The sequence below is a fragment of the Pezoporus occidentalis genome, unplaced genomic scaffold, assembly GCF_034315485.1.
Source record: "Pezoporus occidentalis ecotype Australia unplaced genomic scaffold, CSIRO_AGI_Poc_V1 ctg34, whole genome shotgun sequence".
NCBI lineage: Eukaryota > Metazoa > Chordata > Aves > Psittaciformes > Psittacidae > Pezoporus > Pezoporus occidentalis.
Genome location: NW_026915376.1, coordinates 4,735,211 through 4,755,293, shown reverse-complemented (window position 1 = coordinate 4,755,293; position 20,083 = coordinate 4,735,211). Strand labels below are relative to the sequence as shown.

At 54.9% G+C, this 20,083-nt stretch overlaps 1 protein-coding gene across 1 annotated transcript; it reads right to left on the bottom strand.

Annotated features, from left to right (window-relative positions):
• Window positions 1-405: 405 nt before the first annotated feature.
• TMEM151B (transmembrane protein 151B) lies at window positions 406-19,829 on the bottom strand. The gene is given in 4 exon segments (XM_062629649.1): window positions 406-5,547; window positions 10,348-12,809; window positions 19,511-19,611; window positions 19,614-19,829. Coding segments are annotated over 3 exon segments (1,656 nt in total). The 5' UTR covers window positions 19,732-19,829; the 3' UTR covers window positions 406-5,547; window positions 10,348-11,372.
• Window positions 19,830-20,083: the final 254 nt, after the last annotated feature.

Sequence of the window (20,083 nt, the reverse complement as noted above, 5' to 3'; positions counted from 1 at the left end):
CAGTGCCAGCCTGCTTTGCAAACAGGGGAATTCTTTACAACTAGATGTTTATTCTAACTCGTAGTGCTCTTCTGTGCAAGCCTGTCAAAAGAATCAGCGTTTTGAGTAACTTCAAGCTAGAGGGGTCCCTGCAGGACTGCTAACCCACACAGCCCACAGGGTTGAAAACAGAGCAGCTTCTTCTGCCTTGGAGGAAAACGGAGCAGCTTCCTTCTGCTCCATGCATGGCTGTGGCCACCTGGGGACAGGACAGGGCACATACGTGACTGCCTTGGTCCTTCGGCCACCCCACTCAGGAGAGGTCAGCAGGGAATTAAGGCTGATCTCCATCGCCTCCCGCACTCTGAGCAACTCAGGGGCTTTACACCAGCACCAGCACTGACAGACCCACCGCTGGCAGCCACCTCAGTGAATCATCCGAAACTTTTATTACACCGATTTGGTTTACAATCTTTGTACTTTGATATTTCCAACAAAAAAGGCAACATTGTGATATACTGTTTGTACATATATAGAGAGACAGACAGAGCTAGATCATATTGACAGAGTTGAAAAGTAAAAACTGTTTCCCAGTATTCACAAAAGAATTTGTTCGCCACGTACCCGCTTCTGCCTTGCTCTGCCTGATGGATACAGATGCCTGTGGTGCCACTGGCCCCCGGCCGACAGGACCTTTACCTGTGTCATGTCAGGCCCTTACAGATCAGAAAGGATGGAGTGCGAGGCTGTCCCCAGCAGTCATGGCCGTGCCAGGGCCACCATGCTGATGGGGCTCAGTCCCAAGCCCTCACAGGTCATGGATGCTCCAGGGGCTCGGTCCACAAGAAACCCTAACCAGCAGCAGCAGCTGAGAAACCTCCCTACCTGGGTGTCTCTCACAACTCGCTTTCCATCCTCGAGACCGAGGTATTGAATAGATTTGTTTCTTTTTATTTGCACTTACAAAGTATTCCCACTGAATGACACACCTGAATGAGATGAGAACTTGTGTTCAGAAACAGCAGAAAAGACCCAGGTCAGCATCAGGCTGATGAAGGAACAGCTCCAGCAGCAAGGGTGGGGGTTTAATGGAGGTGGCCTGGTCCTAGGCAAGCCTGCCTGTAGCTCCAAGTACAGGGCTGCGTCTGGTCAGCCAGCTGTGCAATGAAGGCTCGTGCTGGGAGGGCAGCGATGAGATCCCTCAGCCATGCTAGCAGACACAGAAGGAGGAACTGGCTGCCAGAGCCAGTGAGGAACAGGGATGAAAGAAAAGGGCTTGGGGAAACATATCATCACCACAACAACTGTTGACTTGCTTTCCAAGGATATTCACATCTCCTTTTCCTGCAAATGGCCAAGGCTGTTAATGCCACCTGAGCACACTCCTCGGCTGCCACATGTAGGAATGCTTGGACAACCCTTTGCCTTCCCTCCCATCTATCTCCTAGCCAAAGAGAAAAGCCCAAACCAAGCAGGCTGCACCACTTGCCCACACCAAGACCAACAGCCTGCTATTTGGCAGCCTGCAAGGGTCGAAACGACTTCAAATGCCATACATGTTGGTAAAAAAATGAAAGCCCTGACAGCAACAGCAGCTTGCGTGAGTGTGAACACTCCTGTCATTGCTGGGTCACTTGTCAGCTCCAGGTCTGGTTACCGTGCTGTGGGACCACCATGCAGAGTGGTAACCAGTAGGTCACTCTGTGCTGGGAAGGGCCAGTATGAGCCCTTTAGCTCTTCCATGAGATCCATCCCCAAGGAGTGCTGCAGAGCTTTGAGGAGGGGGTCAGCCGTGGGCCTCCATCTGAGGAAAGAACAACCTCTGGCACTTTGCCTGGGAGCTGGTCTCCTCTCCCTTGCACCGGTGCAGCGTGAGCAGCATTTGGCAGCAGAGGAACCCATCCAAGCTGGGAGCATCCCCTTGTCCATGTGCCACAGACATGGGGAGAGACAGAGGGTGGCTGGGAAGTAAAGCAGGGGGAAAGACACAAGGGCTTGCACTTGGACTATGCCAGTGGGTGCCCACTGGCCCGGAGCAGGGGTGTCTGGCTGGCTCCTTCCCACAGCAGATGGCAAGCCCTGCTTTTGCTCTGAGCACAGCTCACGCAGCAGCAGGAGCCAGTGGCTGGCTTCCCAAGCCTGGCGGCTTCTGCTCACAGCGACCCAGGCATCGATTTGCAAGGTGTCACACTGGCATATGCTGTAAAGAGGATGGCAGGTTGACTTCAAGCACCAATTGGGGGTGGAGGAGCAGGCTGCCGTGGGGATGGGCAGAGGCTGTGCATGGAAATGGTTGCTCCGTTCAGCCTCCCTTTGTTCCCACAGAGCTGCATTTGTCCACGCTGACCTCTGTCCCTGCCTGCCCTATACCTGCTGGCCCTCTGCACAGCCAGCTGAGGTGCTGGTGGCTGGGGCTCAACAGCAGGGGAGGAAAAGACAACTGACACGAACTCTCCTGATCACTGGGGACACACCACTTTATCCCACAATCACCTACAGCATGTGCCCTATGTGCAGCAGCCTCCCTCAAAACTCCCTCTCCAGCTAGCCCTGGCGGGGCTCACGCACTTCTCTGCAGACAGGGCACTTCTGGCTAAGCTAGACCCTCCTGCTTCTTCCTTCCAATGCAGTGAAGAGGGATGAAGCTGAGCAGCACAGAGCCAAGCCCTGCATCGGCTTCCCTAGGTGGAGGGGATGGCTCAGAAATGAATTGTTCCTCCTCCCTACAGGCTACGCCTGAAATAGCCATGCCTGTCAGATCCCTGTCCCCGGCTGTGATGGATTGGCCTCTCCAAGGCACAAGGCAATTTATTCATTAGTGACATTTACACCTTGTGGCTGCATTAGCCATTGCTGTTTGGTGACACGTGCTCGAGCTGTCAGTGCTGGGCTCGGAGGCAGCATCGCTGCTCTGACAATACAGCAAGGCTTGGTCTGGGCACCTCAGCTTTGAAATGCCTCCTGCCTGTCTCCCCAGTCTGGAGCATGCTCAGCCTGCAAGGAAAGCCTGCTTTATTCCTGGGCTTCTCCATCAAATGCCCTGGTCTATTTCCCACACCCTCCGTGCCTCGCAGCAGCATTGGTCCAGCACAGCAGCCCTCAGCCCTGTCTCGCCTTGTGTCTTGGTAAAAACCATCACATCTGCAAAGCCTTTTACAGCTGTTCTTCAACATCCCCTCCTCTGCACGTATCTTGCTGTGCATTCACACACTATTCTGCCCTCCTCATCGAGCTCCTCCATCAGCTGTGTCTTGTTCAGCCCACAGCAAAGCTGCCCTTGGTCCCAGCAAAGAAGCACAGAGCCTTTGTTTGGAAACTCACCCAGAAGACACCCTGTCCCCTGGTCCCACACTGCCACAACAGCTGATGTGCCTCTCCTGCCAAGAGACAGCACTAGGAACCCAGAGACCACCAAAATGTCAAGGCCTTCTGTCTTCTACTTTTGGTCTGTTGGATTTACCCTGCCTACAAAGGCTCCGAGAAGTGCTGTGGAATTCTCTGAGAGAACATAAAGTGATGCACAAGTGAGGCCCGGCTGTGTTGCCTCTCCACCAAGCAAGCCCAAGGCACACCAGGGCAGGAGCATTGTTGGGAGGCTGTATGCAGGCAAACCAGCAGGTTATGGCAGGCTCTGGCCACCAGCACGCCTGAGGTATCACACATCCACTGGCATTTCATGGCTGCCCACAGTGCTAGCATGGAGAGGACCAAAACGATGCAAATGCACAGCCTTGGAGGAGTTAGGGAACAAAGTCCTTTGGCTACCTCAGAGGAATAACAGTTTGCACATCAGGTTTGGGAGAGTGAGAAGAGCTGAACAGTGTTGGCCAGGAGCAGATCTAGCAGCTCTCCCATTTCAGGCAGCAAGGGATTAGCTCGTTCTCAAACACAGCTTGCACCATGCTTTTATCCCTGCTCCCTGCCACTCGCTGCAGCAAATGTGACACTTCACACCATCTCCTCACAAAAACCAGGTCAGGAGTTTCCTCTCACGAGGAACAAGCAATGCTCTGTTACCCTGCAAAGCCCTGGCTGCAAGGACAGACGGGTGACACCAGACCACAGCCACAAACACATCAACCCTCTGCAGGGCTGGGGGTCCCGGGTGTGCACACGGGCATGCAGAAGCCCACCCTGCCATATGTGCATGCTTGGGTGGACAGCCAGGTCACAGCTCCAGGGGCAGAGGAAGCCCTGAAACTCCAGCTTTTGTTTCTGATCACCCTACCCCATTGTGGAGCAACAGGGCCACCATCCCAGTCTTCCTTGAGCAATTCTTCCCCACAAGCACTGCACACGTCTAACAGAGCTGGCTGGAGTGTTTAACCACACCTCATCATCAAAAATCTGTTTTTCCCAGCAAGGAAGAACAGCAACCTGGAACACTTCTCGCCACTGTTAAGGCCTTTTGGTCTCACGCCAGTTTGAAAAAGCCATTGGCATTTCAAACATGAAATCCTGTTATTTTGGGCTCTAGCTGTCACTTTTCCCCCAGCCTGCTGAATGGTGCTTGCATGCTGCTTGGTCACACATACAATTACTTTCCTTCCCCTCTGCTCAGCCCCTGGGGACAGGCTCATCCTGGGAGGAAAGGTGCAACACAAACAGCCCAATAGCCTCTAGCATGGCTGAGCAGGAGGTGATGCCTGCTTTCAGCTGATCCTCTCTCTGCAGCTGCCTCTGGAGACAAACACAGACTCAGGCTTGGGCTTTTCCAAATGTTTTCACCCTGACTGGTTCATGGACTGCCATTCAAAGCCTGAATTCATGGCACAGCTGCTGACGGCGCTGCTAATGGACATTGGGACCATGGGACTGATACAAAATACTAAGTCATCTCACCACATTCTAGCTAGGCTTTTTCTTTCACTAATGTGAGTAGCTAAGACCACAGAAGCAGCTTGTGCTGATGGAGAGTGAAAGAACCTCATGTGTCTGTGTGTGAAGTTACTTTGCTCTACAAAATCTGCTAGATTATAATCACAGTAGGGGATCCATCCATTCCCGAAGTTCGAAGGACCAGGGAGAGTTCAGGATGGGCACCAATTTCTCACAAGCTTAGTTTTCCCAAATGAAGTTAGCAAAACCGAAACAAACGAACAAAAAGGCCCAACAAAAACAGTCTTCCTTGGTGGGGGGGAGGAATAAAACCCACTTAGCTTTCCAGCAGCCACTGTGCTTATTCTCAGTGCTGGATGGCCATGCTGCACATTGCAATGGGCTCCTGAAAACTTGGCAGCTTCTGGAAGAGTTGCATAGGTGGATGATGTACCTCTTAGTAGAGCCTGTTTACGAGCTGCAGGAAGAGGAGCTTGCTGACCTCCACAAGAAACTGTCCCTCCCCCAGGACAGACAGAGGTGAGGAGACAAGGAGGAAGGGGAGACCACGGATCTTGCAGGTTCAGTTCTGTCCCTGGGACCTCTTTTCCCTCCTATGTGGAAAGGCTGTAGTCCTGTGGGACAAGGCTCCTCTCCCAGTGTGGTGGAGGTCAATCTGCTTGTTGTCTTGCTTTTGAGGGAGTTGATGAGATCGCATCCATGGGCATAACGTTTCCCTTGGCAGAGCAGCTGTGATGGAGGCAGTAGAGCAGAACAATTCAACCTACTGCTTGCAGATACAGTATATATTCAACATTCATCCATGTTGGCCAAGTCCCAACATGAACTCAGTGCATTAAAGCAACACTGTGACAGAGCAATTTACCTGGATTCAAGGACAGACCACTATGAGGAGTTGCTAAGCCAAGCTCACATTGGTATAGTACCACCAGCTTCAATAAAACTGCACTGGTAATGAACATAACCCATTCATTTCTACCTGAAATGTGACTAAGCACCTTTCCCCTTTTTCCAGAATGCCCACAGGGAGAAGATCCTAAAGCAGGTGCCATCCCAAGTCCCCACTGGGCTACGAACCAGCCTTTGGTCCCCACACATAGCTGGCTCAGTGGAGACTCTAGGCCCATGTGCATCAGAGGAGGCAGCATTACCAAATAGAGTTAACACTTAAACCATGTTTCATTTCAGAGATGATCTGAATCCAGATCATGTTCATACAGACCTTATTCTAACCACCAAATATGAACGAAACATGATTAGAAGCACATATCACAAATTGAGACTTACAGCTCTTTGGCAACACAGCTTCTTAGTGGTGGTGTAGTATTTTAGACCCATGCCCTACAGCTACTGCAGCAGAGTAGAAGCACCTTGCAGCAGGGCTGTACCCTGCTGAAAGTAAGGCAGCACTCTGGTGATACCAGACAGTAGTACTGAAGCCATGGTTGGAAAGTCTGGAAGGAGAGTTTAAAAGGTATTATTCTTCCCTCAGGCTAATCAGCAGGCACTCATTTAACAACATTGGATGCTACCTAATTTTCTTAAACTTCCCTTAATAAACCCCTTCCTGCAGTCCCCTCCCCATGGGCACCCACCAGAGGTACTGAAGAGCTCTGCGGCCTCTTGAGTGGAGACACAACAAAGGTGACAGGCTTGGGCTGGGTCTCCAATGTGTGCATTTTATAGGGAGCAGAAAGGAAGGGGGGATGTGCTGTCTGAGATCAGAAAAACATCAGCCTTAGCACTAATCCTGAGTTTTTGCCTAGTGTATGACTCTGAAATGCCTGGCCTTAGTCATAAACTGAGATTCCCCCTCCCTGTCCTAACAAATGCCCCTACAATTGGCTCAATCCAAAAGCCCTCTCCGAAATCTCTCTCTTTGGTGTGGTTTGCATGATGAGCAGTGGGGGATCAAGAGGTACCACCAGCCTGGTTGATGTCACCACCTGGTTCTTCACAGGCAAAGCGCTAGGCACTATCTGGGCAGCTTCCATTGTGTGCTGAAAGATGGATAAATGGGTGGTGATGTGTCTTGAACATCAGCTAATCCACAGCTTCTTGCACACTCTTTCTCTTTCTCCTGTTCAGAAAAGCTGGAGAGTACCTGACAAGTATACTGGGAGCAATGAGCAACAGCATAGCATGAATTTTCTGTCCAGCCGTGCAGCAGTAGGGACTATCTCCCTTTTAGCACCAAGAAGAAAGAGGCCAAGAAGACAAGCCGCCTCTGGAAAAGTATGAGGAAAGCCTGCTGACAAGTGCAACGCTGAGCCTGACTCTCAGCCCATGGAAAGCTGCAGTGGGTGAATGACCCAGCTTTCACCTTCCCAGAGGGTGATGCAGGCTGTGCTGCTTTCCTTGCAGAAGAGGTCAGCAGTTCTGTGTACTTCTCTAACTTTGAAGGGATCTTCTGCCCAGAAATGAGGACACAGCCACGCTGACAGACCAAGGCATGGCTTGCACCCTTGGGCCTCTCCTCTTGCCCAGGCCAGCCTCAGAGCAGGAAGGATAGACTTGCTACACAAGGAAAACTTCCGCACCACCGTGCAAGCCAGTTTGATCCTGGGGGAAAGAAGACCCTGGGATTGGCGAAGAGAAGGCTGTGGAAACCAGATAATGCTGCTTGTGATGGGAAGGCCATGGGGAAAAGGAGCAGAGCCAATTAGACTTGCCAGTCAATGGAGGATAAGTAATGGGATTAAGATACAGCAGGGAGAACTCAGGTTAGATGTAAGGGAGCAGGCTATCATGAGAGGAGCAGACTGGGCCATCAAATGAGCTGCCAAAGGAGTCGTCATCACCGCACAGACACGGTGAAGAGCAGATGCAAGTCTGCAAGAAGAGCAGATGCCTGAGTGCTGCTCAGCCTGGAGCTGCGGAGGGTGGAAGTCTCTGTGCTGAGGAGATGGGACCAATCCACCACAGAGAGGCTGTGCACCAGAGCAGACAGACCATCTCGGGTTATCTGTGCTAATAACCTGAGCTGCAAGGAGAATTCAATCAGCTGCCCTTTGCCCAGGGCACAGTGGTCCCTCACCAGCACTTCGGGGGAAACCTCTACAAGCACACTCTTTCTGGTGGCTCTATCAGCTGTCTGCCACGAGCTTCTCTGTCTGGCTAGACATGCTGCCCTGCCATTGCAGGCAGGGAGAAGGAGAGAGAGCACAACCCCAGCTTCATTCTGTTCTCTCCAGCTCCACCACTTCTTTGCCAAGCCACCATACAATTCCCACCCCTGCTTCCCAGTTCTGCTCCCAAGCATGCCATCCCCTTTCCTGAGCCTGGCAGGAATGCAGCAGGCTGGACCGGGATGGGTAGTTCCACCATGCTCAGTAGGGTGGTAGGGCCAAGAATATGAGGAAGGGGATCTCTAAGAAATCCTGGTGTGCAGTGGGGAGCACTGACTAGAGAGGTCCCACTTCTCAGGATGCTGTGGGTCAGGGACAGCCACAGACCATGGCACTGGGACTACGTCTGACACCCGGATGTGGCTGGCACTGTGCGCATGGGGAAGGTGTTCAGCAACGGGAAGGCTCTGCATGGGTCCTGCTGGCCAGAGCAGCAGCTGTGCCTTAAAGATACCTGTGTCCACCTGGATAGACCACCACCAGAATAAGATTTCCTGAGAGAAAATGGGGCTAGAGGAACAAGTTGAAGAAAACTCATGAAAAGGCCCAGAGCGAGCCAAGGACAAGGTGCCTGCAAGCAGAACTCTGCCACAGGTGCTAAAGGACAGGGGCACAGAGACCCTACTAATCTGTTAGTATTCAGAGGACTGTCTTTGCCCCAGGGAGCTAAAAGGCCTGCCAAATCTTAGTTATATCCATCTGTCCAAGGCACCTTGGAGGCTGGAGATTGAAAGATGAGCCACCATAGCCTAATTTAAGCAATGTGTAGGAGATTTCAAAGAGAACATGTTGGGAAGGGCAAGCGAACCACATTCCTCACTAATGACCCGTTGCAGCTCCACTGACTGAACCTTTCCTGATTCACTGGGACATACAAGCACACACAGTTATCTCCCCAGAGTCACGAGGATCCTCGGCATTGGCCCTGGCTTACATTAAGCCCTTGGAGAGAGAAGTGCAAGTGAACAGCCAACCCAATGTCACCACTAAGCAAGAAAACCCCTAGGGCAGCCAAAGGGGCCGCAGCCACTTTCATCCAGTCTGGATCTGTGCAAATAATGAGAACAAAATACAGAGATGGATGTGCCCGCACCAGAGACCTTGTGCTTCTCCGTTCCCAAAGGGACCCTTTTATTTAAAACAACATGATCCAAGTCTGGTAGTGAGATTAAGGGCAGATGATAAGACTGAATCATACCAGGGTGAGATTTTAAAGGACTTTCTGTTCAAACCATCGTCATTTGGAGTCTAGCACTTGAGATCCAGGAGGACAAGCTGACTTGAAAGGCAAGAGACACCAGGGCACGCAAGGCACAAAGAGCAGAACAGACTGCTCTGGGGGCAAAGTCAAGCAGAGCCTTACAACACCTGCAGGCACTGACTGCTCCAGGCTTACCAGCAAGACATGATCTTCAAAAGAGGACTGTGGTGGCAGAGTGTGTTTGCAGCCTCCCCAGGATATAGGAGGTGAAGCAGTACAGCAGCATGACTAGAGAAAGAGACCCTTCATTAACAGTTAGCAAGAGGAAGACAGGCAGGACTAAATACAATGCCTCACTGTTTGCAGTTGCATCTTACCCTTCTGCAATGGCTGCAGAGACAGATACCAAGCTTGAATGCTCACGTGCTGATGGACTTGTGGTTGTCATCCAAGACCTGCTGCTCTCAGCCCTTGTGCGCCCCAGCCAATGAGGGAAGCGTGGTGAGGCTGAGGAGCAGTGCTGACTGATTTGGCATGCACTCCCACAAAGAGCTGACTGAAAAGGAGACAGCTTTTCTGCGAACAGGGACACAAGGGAACTGGGGATGTGTTGATGGAGAAGGAAAAGCTGGGTGCTTGCATGCTGCCACCACTCATGCAGCTTCAGTGACATGAAGGCTTCCTCCTCAATGTCACCAAGATCCTTTCCAGCAGGATAGAAGTGGCAGCACAAAGCTCAGAGCAGGCCAGCCTGCCCTGACAAGAGCAAGGTAGAGGAACCCAGTGGATAATGGGCTACCTCACTTGTGACAGCCTGGCATCTCTCTGCAAACACCTCTATAGTGTAAACCACTTGGTTTTAAGCAGGTTCCCCTGTAATGTGTCCCCAGCCTCTGTTCTGCAGAGCATCCCTCACAGCAGATGCCTCCCTGTCTCCCACCTGCGGGTCCTGCACCAACAAGTGGGGCCCCACAGAAAGAGAATCTTTGCTTCTCAATTCCCCAGCCCAGGTTCCCAATGCTCCAGCATGTGTTTCCCCTTTCCAGCTCCTCATAGCTCCCTGCCAAAACCAGGCAGCCAGGAGCCTGCAGCTCGGAGTCTGCAGGCAGAGCCTGGCCTGATCTCATGCAAAATTCACTCTCACAGACATGCACCAACCTGCTGCTCTATTATCAATAGATGAATTGCAGCTGAACCTACCAGAACCTTCCTCGATGCTTGTCGGAACCAATTAGGACTCACTTCAAAGCCAGGAAGGGACCTCGGCCACTTGATGTGCCACTTATTACCACGATGCCTGTCCCAGTGCCATCCTCTCCCCATTCCCCAGCTCACAGCGGGGGCCTCCCATTTTCTCTTTCCAGCTGAGCTCTCCTCCAGCAAAGAGATCAGAAGTGCCGCAGACCTCCACTCCATCTGGGTTCGCACATTCACCCCTTCCCCGGCGCTGCCTGCCTGCTGTAATCCCAAAGAGAAAGCCCTTTACCTCGGGGATGCTGACTCTCAGCGCTGGCGTGCTGAAGCTTCCTAAGGAGCTGAGCCTGGGATCCTCTGGAGGTGGTGCCATTCCCAGCAGTGAGAACAGAGTAACAGTCGGAGCATGGTCTAAAAACAATGGGGAGGGTGGGAACGGGGGGAAGGGGAAGAGCTGGATCTGTGGCTTTCAGACTTTGTTCTAACCTTGTCGCTCAGCTCCACGTGCCTGGATGCCCCACACCAGTAGGCACAGGCAGTGACACGCCGCTCCCAAGGGACCCATTCCCTTGCACCCTGCGAGGGGTGTCACTCCAGCATGGGCAGCGGGGTGGGCAGAGGTGCAGCAGGGCACTTCCTGGTGGCTGCCGGTTCCTCGGAGCACGAGCGAGCCTGGAACCAGGGCTGGGAGCCAAAGCACTCTCCTCCCTGCATCAGGCCTGTCTTTTTATTCCCCCCTTTGGATCTTGATGCCATGAATTACGGTGTTGGGGTTGGTTTGGGTTCTTCTGTTTTTTGCATGTGATGGTTGGTCTAGAGTTCTGTGCCATGTCAGGGGGAGCATCAGCACTCACCCCCCTGAGAGGTCAGGGCTACGGTGTGAGGAGCTTTGCTGGCTGCAGGAGCGAGAAGCTCCGTCCGCTCCATCCTGATGTCCTCCTAGGCCATCTGCCTCCACTGCGCTCCTCTCCCCAAATCCTGCACTGGCTCGAGCCAGGCAGTGGACAATGAGATCTCACCGGCCTCGGCTTTCACAGTGAGGTCTCCACACAGGACCCATTGCGGTGGAGGTGACGGTGGTCGTGGTTCAGGCAGCCTTCATTGCGGTGCACGATGAGGATGGGGAAGTAGAGGGCGTCCTGGTAAGGAGGGGGGTCTTCCTCCTCCACAGTCACCTGGCTGGAGAGGCGGGTCTGCTCCGTGGGGCAGCTCTGCTCATTGAGGCTCCCGCTCCGGCTCTGCCAGAGGCAGCTGCGCCGTGACCCATAGAGGCGGCCCAGGGAGAAGCGGCTGCTGCTGAAGGGGATCCTGGGGCTGCCGTTGCAGATGCTCAGGGCACTGCGGGAGAAGATGGAGGAGCTGCTTATAGTCCTGTGGCACCGCTCACAGTTCTGCCGGTAGCCTCCATACCGGCAAGCAGAGTAGTTGGTGCAGCCAGAGAGCCCCACCAAGTCCATCAGGACCGCTTCCGAGTAGCTGGGCACCAGCTGCTGGTTGGATCGGATGTGCCACTCCAGCTCAGTGCTGTCCACCGTGTTGACACGGGGCATCCTCCGGCAGAAGGAGCGCTCCTCGGCCGGTGTCACCGCCACATAGTCGAACCCAAAGAGTTTCTCTACATGGTAATGGACATAGGAGGTGCGGTACTCATTTAGCACCCGCAGGGGCCAGGATAGGGTCAGCAGAGCCGCCACCCAGAAGACATAGTGGGATACATACCAAGGCAGGTTGTCTGGGTCAGAAAAGGCCACCATGTATTCCTTGAAGTCCACGTTTTTGAGGTGCATGCCCTCCCTGGCCTCCATGTAGTCATCCAAGCCCTCGTTCTCCGTGAAGAAGCGGGCCCGCTGGGTCAGGTAGGAGTTCTCTGACTCCACGTTGGCAAAGCTGAAACACTTGGTGAAGCGGAGCCGTGTGGCCGGGTAGCTCTCCAAGTCAATGAGGTCCTTGGAGATGTCCTTAACTCCACAGTTGGAATAATCGAATTCAGCCTCTGCCACGTGGGTGTTGACCCTCTCGTGATACACCTGGGTGGTGGTGTAGGCATCCCCGTTGCGGTAGCGGGTAACCTGCCGAGTCCTGCGGACATAGTGGTAGCTGATGGCCTTCCACCAGATGCAGGGGGTCGCCTGCTGCATCCGCTGCACGCGTTCGTGCACGCTCTCCACGTCCACTTTGTACTGCAGCTCATTGCGGGTGTAGCAGTGCCAACACTCCACCAGGTACACCACGTAGAGCATCACCAGGAAGGCCAAGGGGATGTAGACGTAGCCGTTGGAACAGGGGCTGTCGTGGTACATCATGGACTTGCCCTTGTAGGCGCTGTCAAACGTCAGACGGGTCACCTTGGTGACGTGGCACCAGGTCATGGCTCCCATGCAGCCGTACATGAGGAGGGACAGCAGCAGGCATTTCCAGTGGGACTCTCGGCACAGGGACTTGCTGAGAGACTGCTTCACCGGCCGCTGCTGCTCCGGGGGGCACAGAGAAGGGAAGAGAAAACAAAGAGAGGAGTCAGTCGGCTGCAGCAGCAGCAGGAGGAAGAGGAGCAGGCAGCAGGGTGCCATGGTGGCACCTGTAGCCCCTCAAACAGGGACAACACAGATGCTGTGGGGCTCCTACGCTTAACGGGCAGGCCAGAGGCTGGGACTGATCCCAGAATGACAGTCCCACAGGGCAGGCAACTGTGACCCCCTTCCCTTTTTGTTGCTCTGCCCCTCTATGGGAGGCAGCCAGAGCCCACCTGCACATGGAGGAGAGCAACAGAGGGCAACTCTGCCAGCCTGCACCTGAGCATCACCCTTCTTCAATGGGGAGTGACCCCAACACTGACATGTCCCCTCGATGCACAGCGAGATGGAGGCAGGGGATCTCCCCAACATACCTTGGCTCGTGCAGCCATCCCACCCATGCTCTAACCGATGAGTTGTCCCACCTGAACACCTCACACAGCTCATCCCATCGCGCCTCTCCCCGCTCACACACAGGTCTCTCCCCCTTTCCCAGTAATGACCCATAGCAACATGCAGGTTTCTCCTACCAGGGCAGCACAAGCAGCCTGGGGTGCCTGTGAGATGGAGAAACAGACCTTCTGCAGCTGGGACAGTCTCTGTTCGGTAATGGCAATTCCCACCACAACACATGGCAGCACAAGGGGCTCCAAGTGCCTCCCAAGTGCTTTACAACCTTGAGAATGGGAAAGCTGTTTTCCACGAGTGAAATGCAGCCACCTCTGGTGGGAGAGAAAGCAAATACGGAATAACATCCTAAAAGGTGTGCAAGCTGGCAGAAAAGAGCACTCTGCCAATGTACGGCAGCAGGGAGGGCGAGTGGCCAGTCACGGCTCCCAGCTTGCACTGGGATTCAGCTGTGAAAGCCCACACCTCTGGAGAAACTGCCCACAGGTCGCACAGTGAGGAAAGGGCGGAACTTCAGCAATATGGATTTCAAGGGATTAAACTGGTGCCTTCACCACAGGAACCACGCAGGGCTTCACAAAGACCTGGGGAAAAACCCTGCTTAAAGAAACCTCTGTCACTCTGCAACACCCTGCAGTCTCAAGTACTGATCCAGCTTGGTTGGTGAGACCTGACCTTACCACACCCAAAGGGAGAACATGCAAAGAGACTATTTCCCTTCTTATACAAAAGAATCTCCAATGAAGAGACCTAAGAGAGGGGTGCAAGAACCCCAGCGCTGTGCAGATGCTGCTAAACTCACTGAGGCTTTCAGGTCTGTTCTGCCTTCCTAACTGCACGCAGCACCACTCCTGAGCTCACCTCTGCTGCTGTAATGACACCCCTCACAGCAATGAAGTCCAAGCCTGGCCCCACCTCTTCATTCCTGAACACGCTGGGCTGGAGAGGTCTCTCATCCAGGGATCCCAAAGAGCTGAGTGGGCTGCTGCTGCTAGAAAGCAGGGAGGGGGCACTTTCACTTTTGCATTAAAAGGGAAATTAAAGCAAGAACCAGAGTTCACAAGGCCACTGGCAGGTCTAGGGACAGATCTGGCCCTCTTCTCTTTTAAGAAATCCCCTTGCTCTCTCCTCACCCAATCTGGAGTCCCACACACCAACCATTCCTCCCTACACCTTGCCAAGGCTGGTTTGAGACTTCTGCCACTGCGACACAGCACAAATCTCCCACAGAGGTGTCTCTCCAGGAGGCAGGAGGCTTCCCTTCCCAGCAGCCAGCCTGCGATGAGCGGAACAGGCAGCATATCCATAGGGACCACCGGTGGCAGCGGGAACGGTGGCACATCCCACTGTGGGTCCCAAGCATTAGCAGCGCTGAGCCCCCCTCTTTGGAACCACATCTGAGAGCAAGAACAGGTGACAGAGACACAGAGCCCAGGGAAGGCAGGTTGGGTAACGCTGCTCTGCAGGCAACAGGGAGAGGTGTGTGGTGGCTCTGCTCATCACCTCCAGCACAAACTCATGTGCGTCCCTGTCTTCCCAGTGTGGCCCATCACTTCAGCAGCCTCACAGTCATGGGACGAGAAGGGAACCCCGGATAAAACAAAAGGGAGCAAGGAGAGGAAATGGGGATACCCACAGGCAGAGATGCCTGAGCTGTGCTCTCAGGTCCATGTTGCGGTTCCAAGAGCCTGCCCAGATCCCTCTGGCTTTGCTTGGCTGCAGCACAACTCTCTGCACTTGACAGCTATTACCCAGGCAGCCGAAGGTTTCCTCTTCCCCAGCTGCTTTCTGCATTGCAAATCTTCCCCCTCAGTGGCAATCCTGGCTAGGAGGCTCTAAGGGAGCTGCTTGGCCAAAGAAGGAGCAGAGGGAGGGTGTGAAGGGGGGCCTCAAGGAGATGCAAAGTACATGCTAACTCTGGGGTGTCTGCGTGAGAGGGCTGGCTCAGAAACAGTGCTTTGTTCGGGGTGGGGGATAACAGGGAATTGCAAATGGAGCACAGGGAATATAGCAAAGATTCAGCTCGCTCATCTGCCACGCTGGGGATGGGGGATCAGGAAGACAGATCTCTGGCCAGGCTGGTCCCAGAAAGCAAACTCCACCTCCCAGTTGCTCCAGCCCCTCACATTTTACATGCTCCTGCTCAGGAGGAGATACTGGCTGTCCCCCTGCAGAGATGCAGGCAAGCCCTGCTGTGGTTACCCACCTGGGGCAGGGAGCGCGATGCAGCCCAGGCTGGGTTCCAGGAACTGTGTTAGCAGGGCTCTAGTCCATGCATTAGCCTTTTCCTAGGACTACGCAGTATTGAGACACTGCAGCACTTTTACAGGGTTACGCTAACCCCTGCTGTAAACTGTTTACAACCCAGTTTTGTTCTAGGATTTTGAGGTAAAAAACATACACATTGGCCACGCTGGTGGGGTTTCTGAGAGCTGATCAAGTGGCAATGACGGGATACAACCACAGCAGAGATGGAGGAGGAGCCAGCTGCAGAGTCTCATCCCAGTAGGAACTGCAGCATCCCTGCTCCTCTCCTGGGCTGCAAAGGGCTCACAGGAGCAAGCAACCGGCTCCACAGCTTCCCCCTGCAGAAGAGGCTGAATAAGGTCGCCTGCTTGAGCTCTTAACCAACCCTGGAGAAGTCCAGCACAGCAAACATGTAGATGAAAAAGCCATGGAAAGGGAAATCCTTTCTGTCCCAGAACAGTGTCATTGGGAGGAGAGCAGGCTCTGACATAAATGCCATCGTCGTATGCCCACTGCAGTCTGATGGAACAAGGCAAAATGCGTGCCCTACTTCGTTGTAAACAGGGTTTCCCTCCATCGCTGGGAGCCTCCCCCATTGCTCAGGCTTGTGCACTGGAAAGGGGTAAACAAATCCACTATTGCAGGTGCACCTGAACATCTCTGCAGTGCTAGAGGGCAGAACTGGTCCAGCTAGGGCCTGGCCAACCCCTCTGTGTGTGCTTCAGCTCACCATGTAGAACCCATGGGACAACCCTTACCAGGTGCCTGGGTGCTGGGAAGGCAAGAGCTAGACTCCTGCTACAGCCTTCCCTCCCTCATACATAGCATTTGCCTCTGATATTGCCCCTGAGGTGAAAGGAAATGGAGTTCCACTCCTGAAGCTGTGGCTCTGGGGTGCACAGGAAGGGATGGAAAGGACGACTTATGAGCAGCCACAAAGAGAATGGAGATGGCCATAATGCACTAAACTCCTTTGAGATCTGGGGACTCCTCTTCTCAGAAAAGCCTCGAGGGTTCAAACCTGCCCAGCACCCCAGTGGCCAAGCACAGGGGCAAAATACCTTCATTGCCCCCACAACCTTTACCGTGCCACTTTGAACACTAAACAACTCCAGAAACCCTTTAAGCTTTTCAAGCTTCTTCTGAAGCATCCTGTCCTTGGCTCCATCTACCACCCCCATTTAATAAGTGTTCTGTGTCCTCACCTCCTGTGCCTTGCAGAGACCTGCCTGATATCTCCAGTTCACCTCCAGAATGCTCAGCCTTCACTTTATGAGACACCCTGGATTCACAGGGTTGGGTATCCTAGGGACAGCCCTCCATGGGGCTGAAGAAACAGTTCAAAACAGCCCCAGAGCAGCAGCGTGGATGCCCAGGTAGCTCCTGAGTGCCAGGCTGTGGCAGCAGCTTGCAGGGGACTCCAGTGGGACTCCTCAGCATCAGTTTCCATGGCTCTGCCCTGCCCATTTGCTTACATCATGCAACAAATGAATAAGCCCTGCTCCCTTTGACCTCAAATCTCCAGAACAAGGCAGGCGGGGAGCATCCAGTCACTACTAAAAATTGCCACCATCTTCCAAGGCCCCGGACAGACACTGGCAACTCCTGGTCAGGATGGTCCCAGCAACCCCTCCCCAGTCACAATCCATGTGCCTACAGCCCAGATTCAGGAACTACCTGTCTAGAAGAAAGAGGTGGCTCAGCCCCAGGCTGGCAGCATCACCAACTGCAGAGGAAACAGAAAGGCTGAGCATCTCAGAGCCAGGGAACCCTGCCAGCAGTCATCTCCTGCACTAGAACCAAGGTCTCCATTTTACACAGCAGCTTGGAGGACGATTGATTCCTTCCATCAGATCTTACCCAAGCAGCAGGACAAGGACTTTTTTTGCCTGCTCCCAGGCTGAAAAGCTCAGCATTTCCTACCCTCCAAGGTGGAAATGCATTGCTGAGTGAGATTCAGCTCACCACCATCAAGTGTAGGTGTATGCATGTGATGCCAACAGGGAGCAAGGGGTCAGCCCACTCTGGTCAGTAGCTCTTGCTACTTGTCTTGCTGGAACAACCTGAAGCCTGCCTGGCCCCTAGACACAAAGACCTGAAAGATGTCAGCATGAGGCACCTTAAAACAGCACAGAGCGTGTTTCCCATTTTCCAGTCCCCACATAACTCACCTGGTTCCCTGGGCAAAGGACCCCTATAGTTGGGGTTCAGACACATTCACGGGATGCTCAGCAATGCTGGCACAGGCAGTTGGCTCTGATCGAAATGAGGACATCACACTGCTAGGACAGCCTTACGCAGGCCCTACAGGGGAGCAGGAACACTCTCCCTTCCCAGTATTTCTGAGGACAAGAGGATTGCCCTAGGTCAGTCCACCAATCCAGGCTCCCCGCTAAGATCTCTCCTCATTGCACCAGCTGAGACACCACCAAGCATGGCACTGTCAGCAGAGGCTGCAGCTTCCATCCATTCCACCAGCTGCTTCATGCAAGTCTGTGATAGCTTCTGGCTGCAGGAAGTGTGCCTTTAGCCTAAAGATGTCATGGACTGCAGCCTTCTGCCTGCTCCCACAGGATACAATTACACTGGCACCCTGGTTGGCAGCCACCATGGAGCAATCAAAGCGCAGACAATCTTCTCGGAATCCCTCAAGACAGGGGACACTGCAGGCAAGAGAAACTCACCCGGGCACTGGCCCCGCTACACTTCTTTCATTCAAACCAGCTCTGGCATCTCTCAAGAGCCGCTGTGCTCTCTTGTACATAGCAGCAGCGCTGCCAGGGCACTGGGGGCAAGGGACCACATCCCAGCATGGCACAAGCTTGTCCTCATGCTAAAAAGGCACTTCACAGTTTAGCTACCGTTTAGGAGCCGTTTGGAGAGCCTGGGCTCAGGACACCAGGGTTTGTTGAATGGAAGCAGGGAGAGAGGAGCAGCCCCAGAGCAGAGTAACACGGTATTTGTACAGCTTCACAGTCCTTGAACTTCAGCATTCCTCTCCCGCAATTATTTATAGCTAAATATAAGTCTGTGTATATGGAATAACCGTGCATGGGCATGCACATTCCTCCTAAGCCAAAGAAGCAGAGAATACCAGGATTATGCAGCACTTGCTAACCGCAGCTCCTCAACAGCAGAGGACCACTGATGCACCAGCTTTTGAGCACACACACCCCCCCCCCCCCCAGCTGCTGCCCTTTGAGCTGTGGTCTCATTGGTGAGGACAAGCCACTGCACCAGGAGAACGCTGCATCCCCTACACTGCTTAGCTGCCCTCCATGGGTCCCCCGCCCCATGCCGTAAGATGGGTCTTCCTAGTCAGTGCAGCTGCTTTCTCTCCTCTTGGGAAGCCCAAGCTGCGAGCATGATGTGTGGAGGCAGACAAAGGGGTTCCCACACCTGCGTCCCCATGCTGCTCCCCATACACATAGTACCCTGCTCCTCACCCTTTTGGGCATCTGCTGCCTGGACGCCACAGAAGCCATCAGGAGGGGAAGGACTGCAGCATACCTAGAGGCAAGGCTGTGCTGGTACCTGGCCTGCCCGAGTCTGCACCTCCTGCTTTCCCCAGCCATCTTCCAGCTGGGAGCAACCACCAGCGACAACCCCAGGCTTCTCCACGTCCCCCCTGCTGCTCACTGCATCTTCCCCTGCAGTGACCCGGGCAGCTGTACTACCTCCTGGCACCCCAAAGCCAGAGCGCAGCAAGGGGGGCTCCCCATTTCTCCCAGGCATAAAACCCTCTCCCAACTGCAGTAAGCCCAAGCAGCGCCCCGCGCTCCTCTTTCCCGTTTTCTCCCTACACCCCGGTCACCTCCGACCCCACCTCCACCAGAGCGGCGCTGGCTGATGCGTCCCTCCCAGCCCCGCAGCACCGCGGACAGCCGGGCAGCCTGCAGCGGCGGGGACCGACGGGAGGCTTTCCTCGCCCCCCTCCCAGCCCCGCGCCGGCCCGCACCGCGGCCCCGGGGCCGGACAGGGCCTCCCAAGGAGGGGCTCCATACCTGTGCGGGCAAAGCCCGGCCCGCGGCGGGGCAGTCAATGAACGCGCCATGCAAAGCGGGCGGAGAGGGAAGGAGGGAGGGTGGTGGGGAGCAGCCCCGGGAGGGGGGCGGCCGCTCTCCTTCCTCACCTCCTCTCGGGCCCCCTCCGCCTCCTCCTCCGGAGGCACCGGCGTGCTGCTGCCTCCCTCGCTGGTGGCGGCGGCCGAGGCCGGGGGGGACATGGCGGCGGGGGCGCCCCGCTGGCGGTGCCTGCGGGCTGGGCAGCCGCATTATCCCGCCCGCCGCCGGGCGCTGCCTCGCCGATCTCCGGGCGGGCGGCGGGGCGGCGCGGCGGGCGGGCGGCGCGGCGGCATGACCTCCAGCCGCGGCACGGCGGCAGCGCTCGCCGCCCGCCGGACCCCGGACCCCGGTCCACGGCCCCGCCGCAGCGCAGCGCCGCTCCCGCGCCCGCGCCCGGCGCGGCGGAGGGCGGGCAGAGCCGCGGTGGGAGGGCCGCGGCGGAGGGGGGGGGACGGGATGGGGACGGGGACGGGGATGAGGATGGGGAGGAGATGGGGTGGGGGCGCGGCGGGA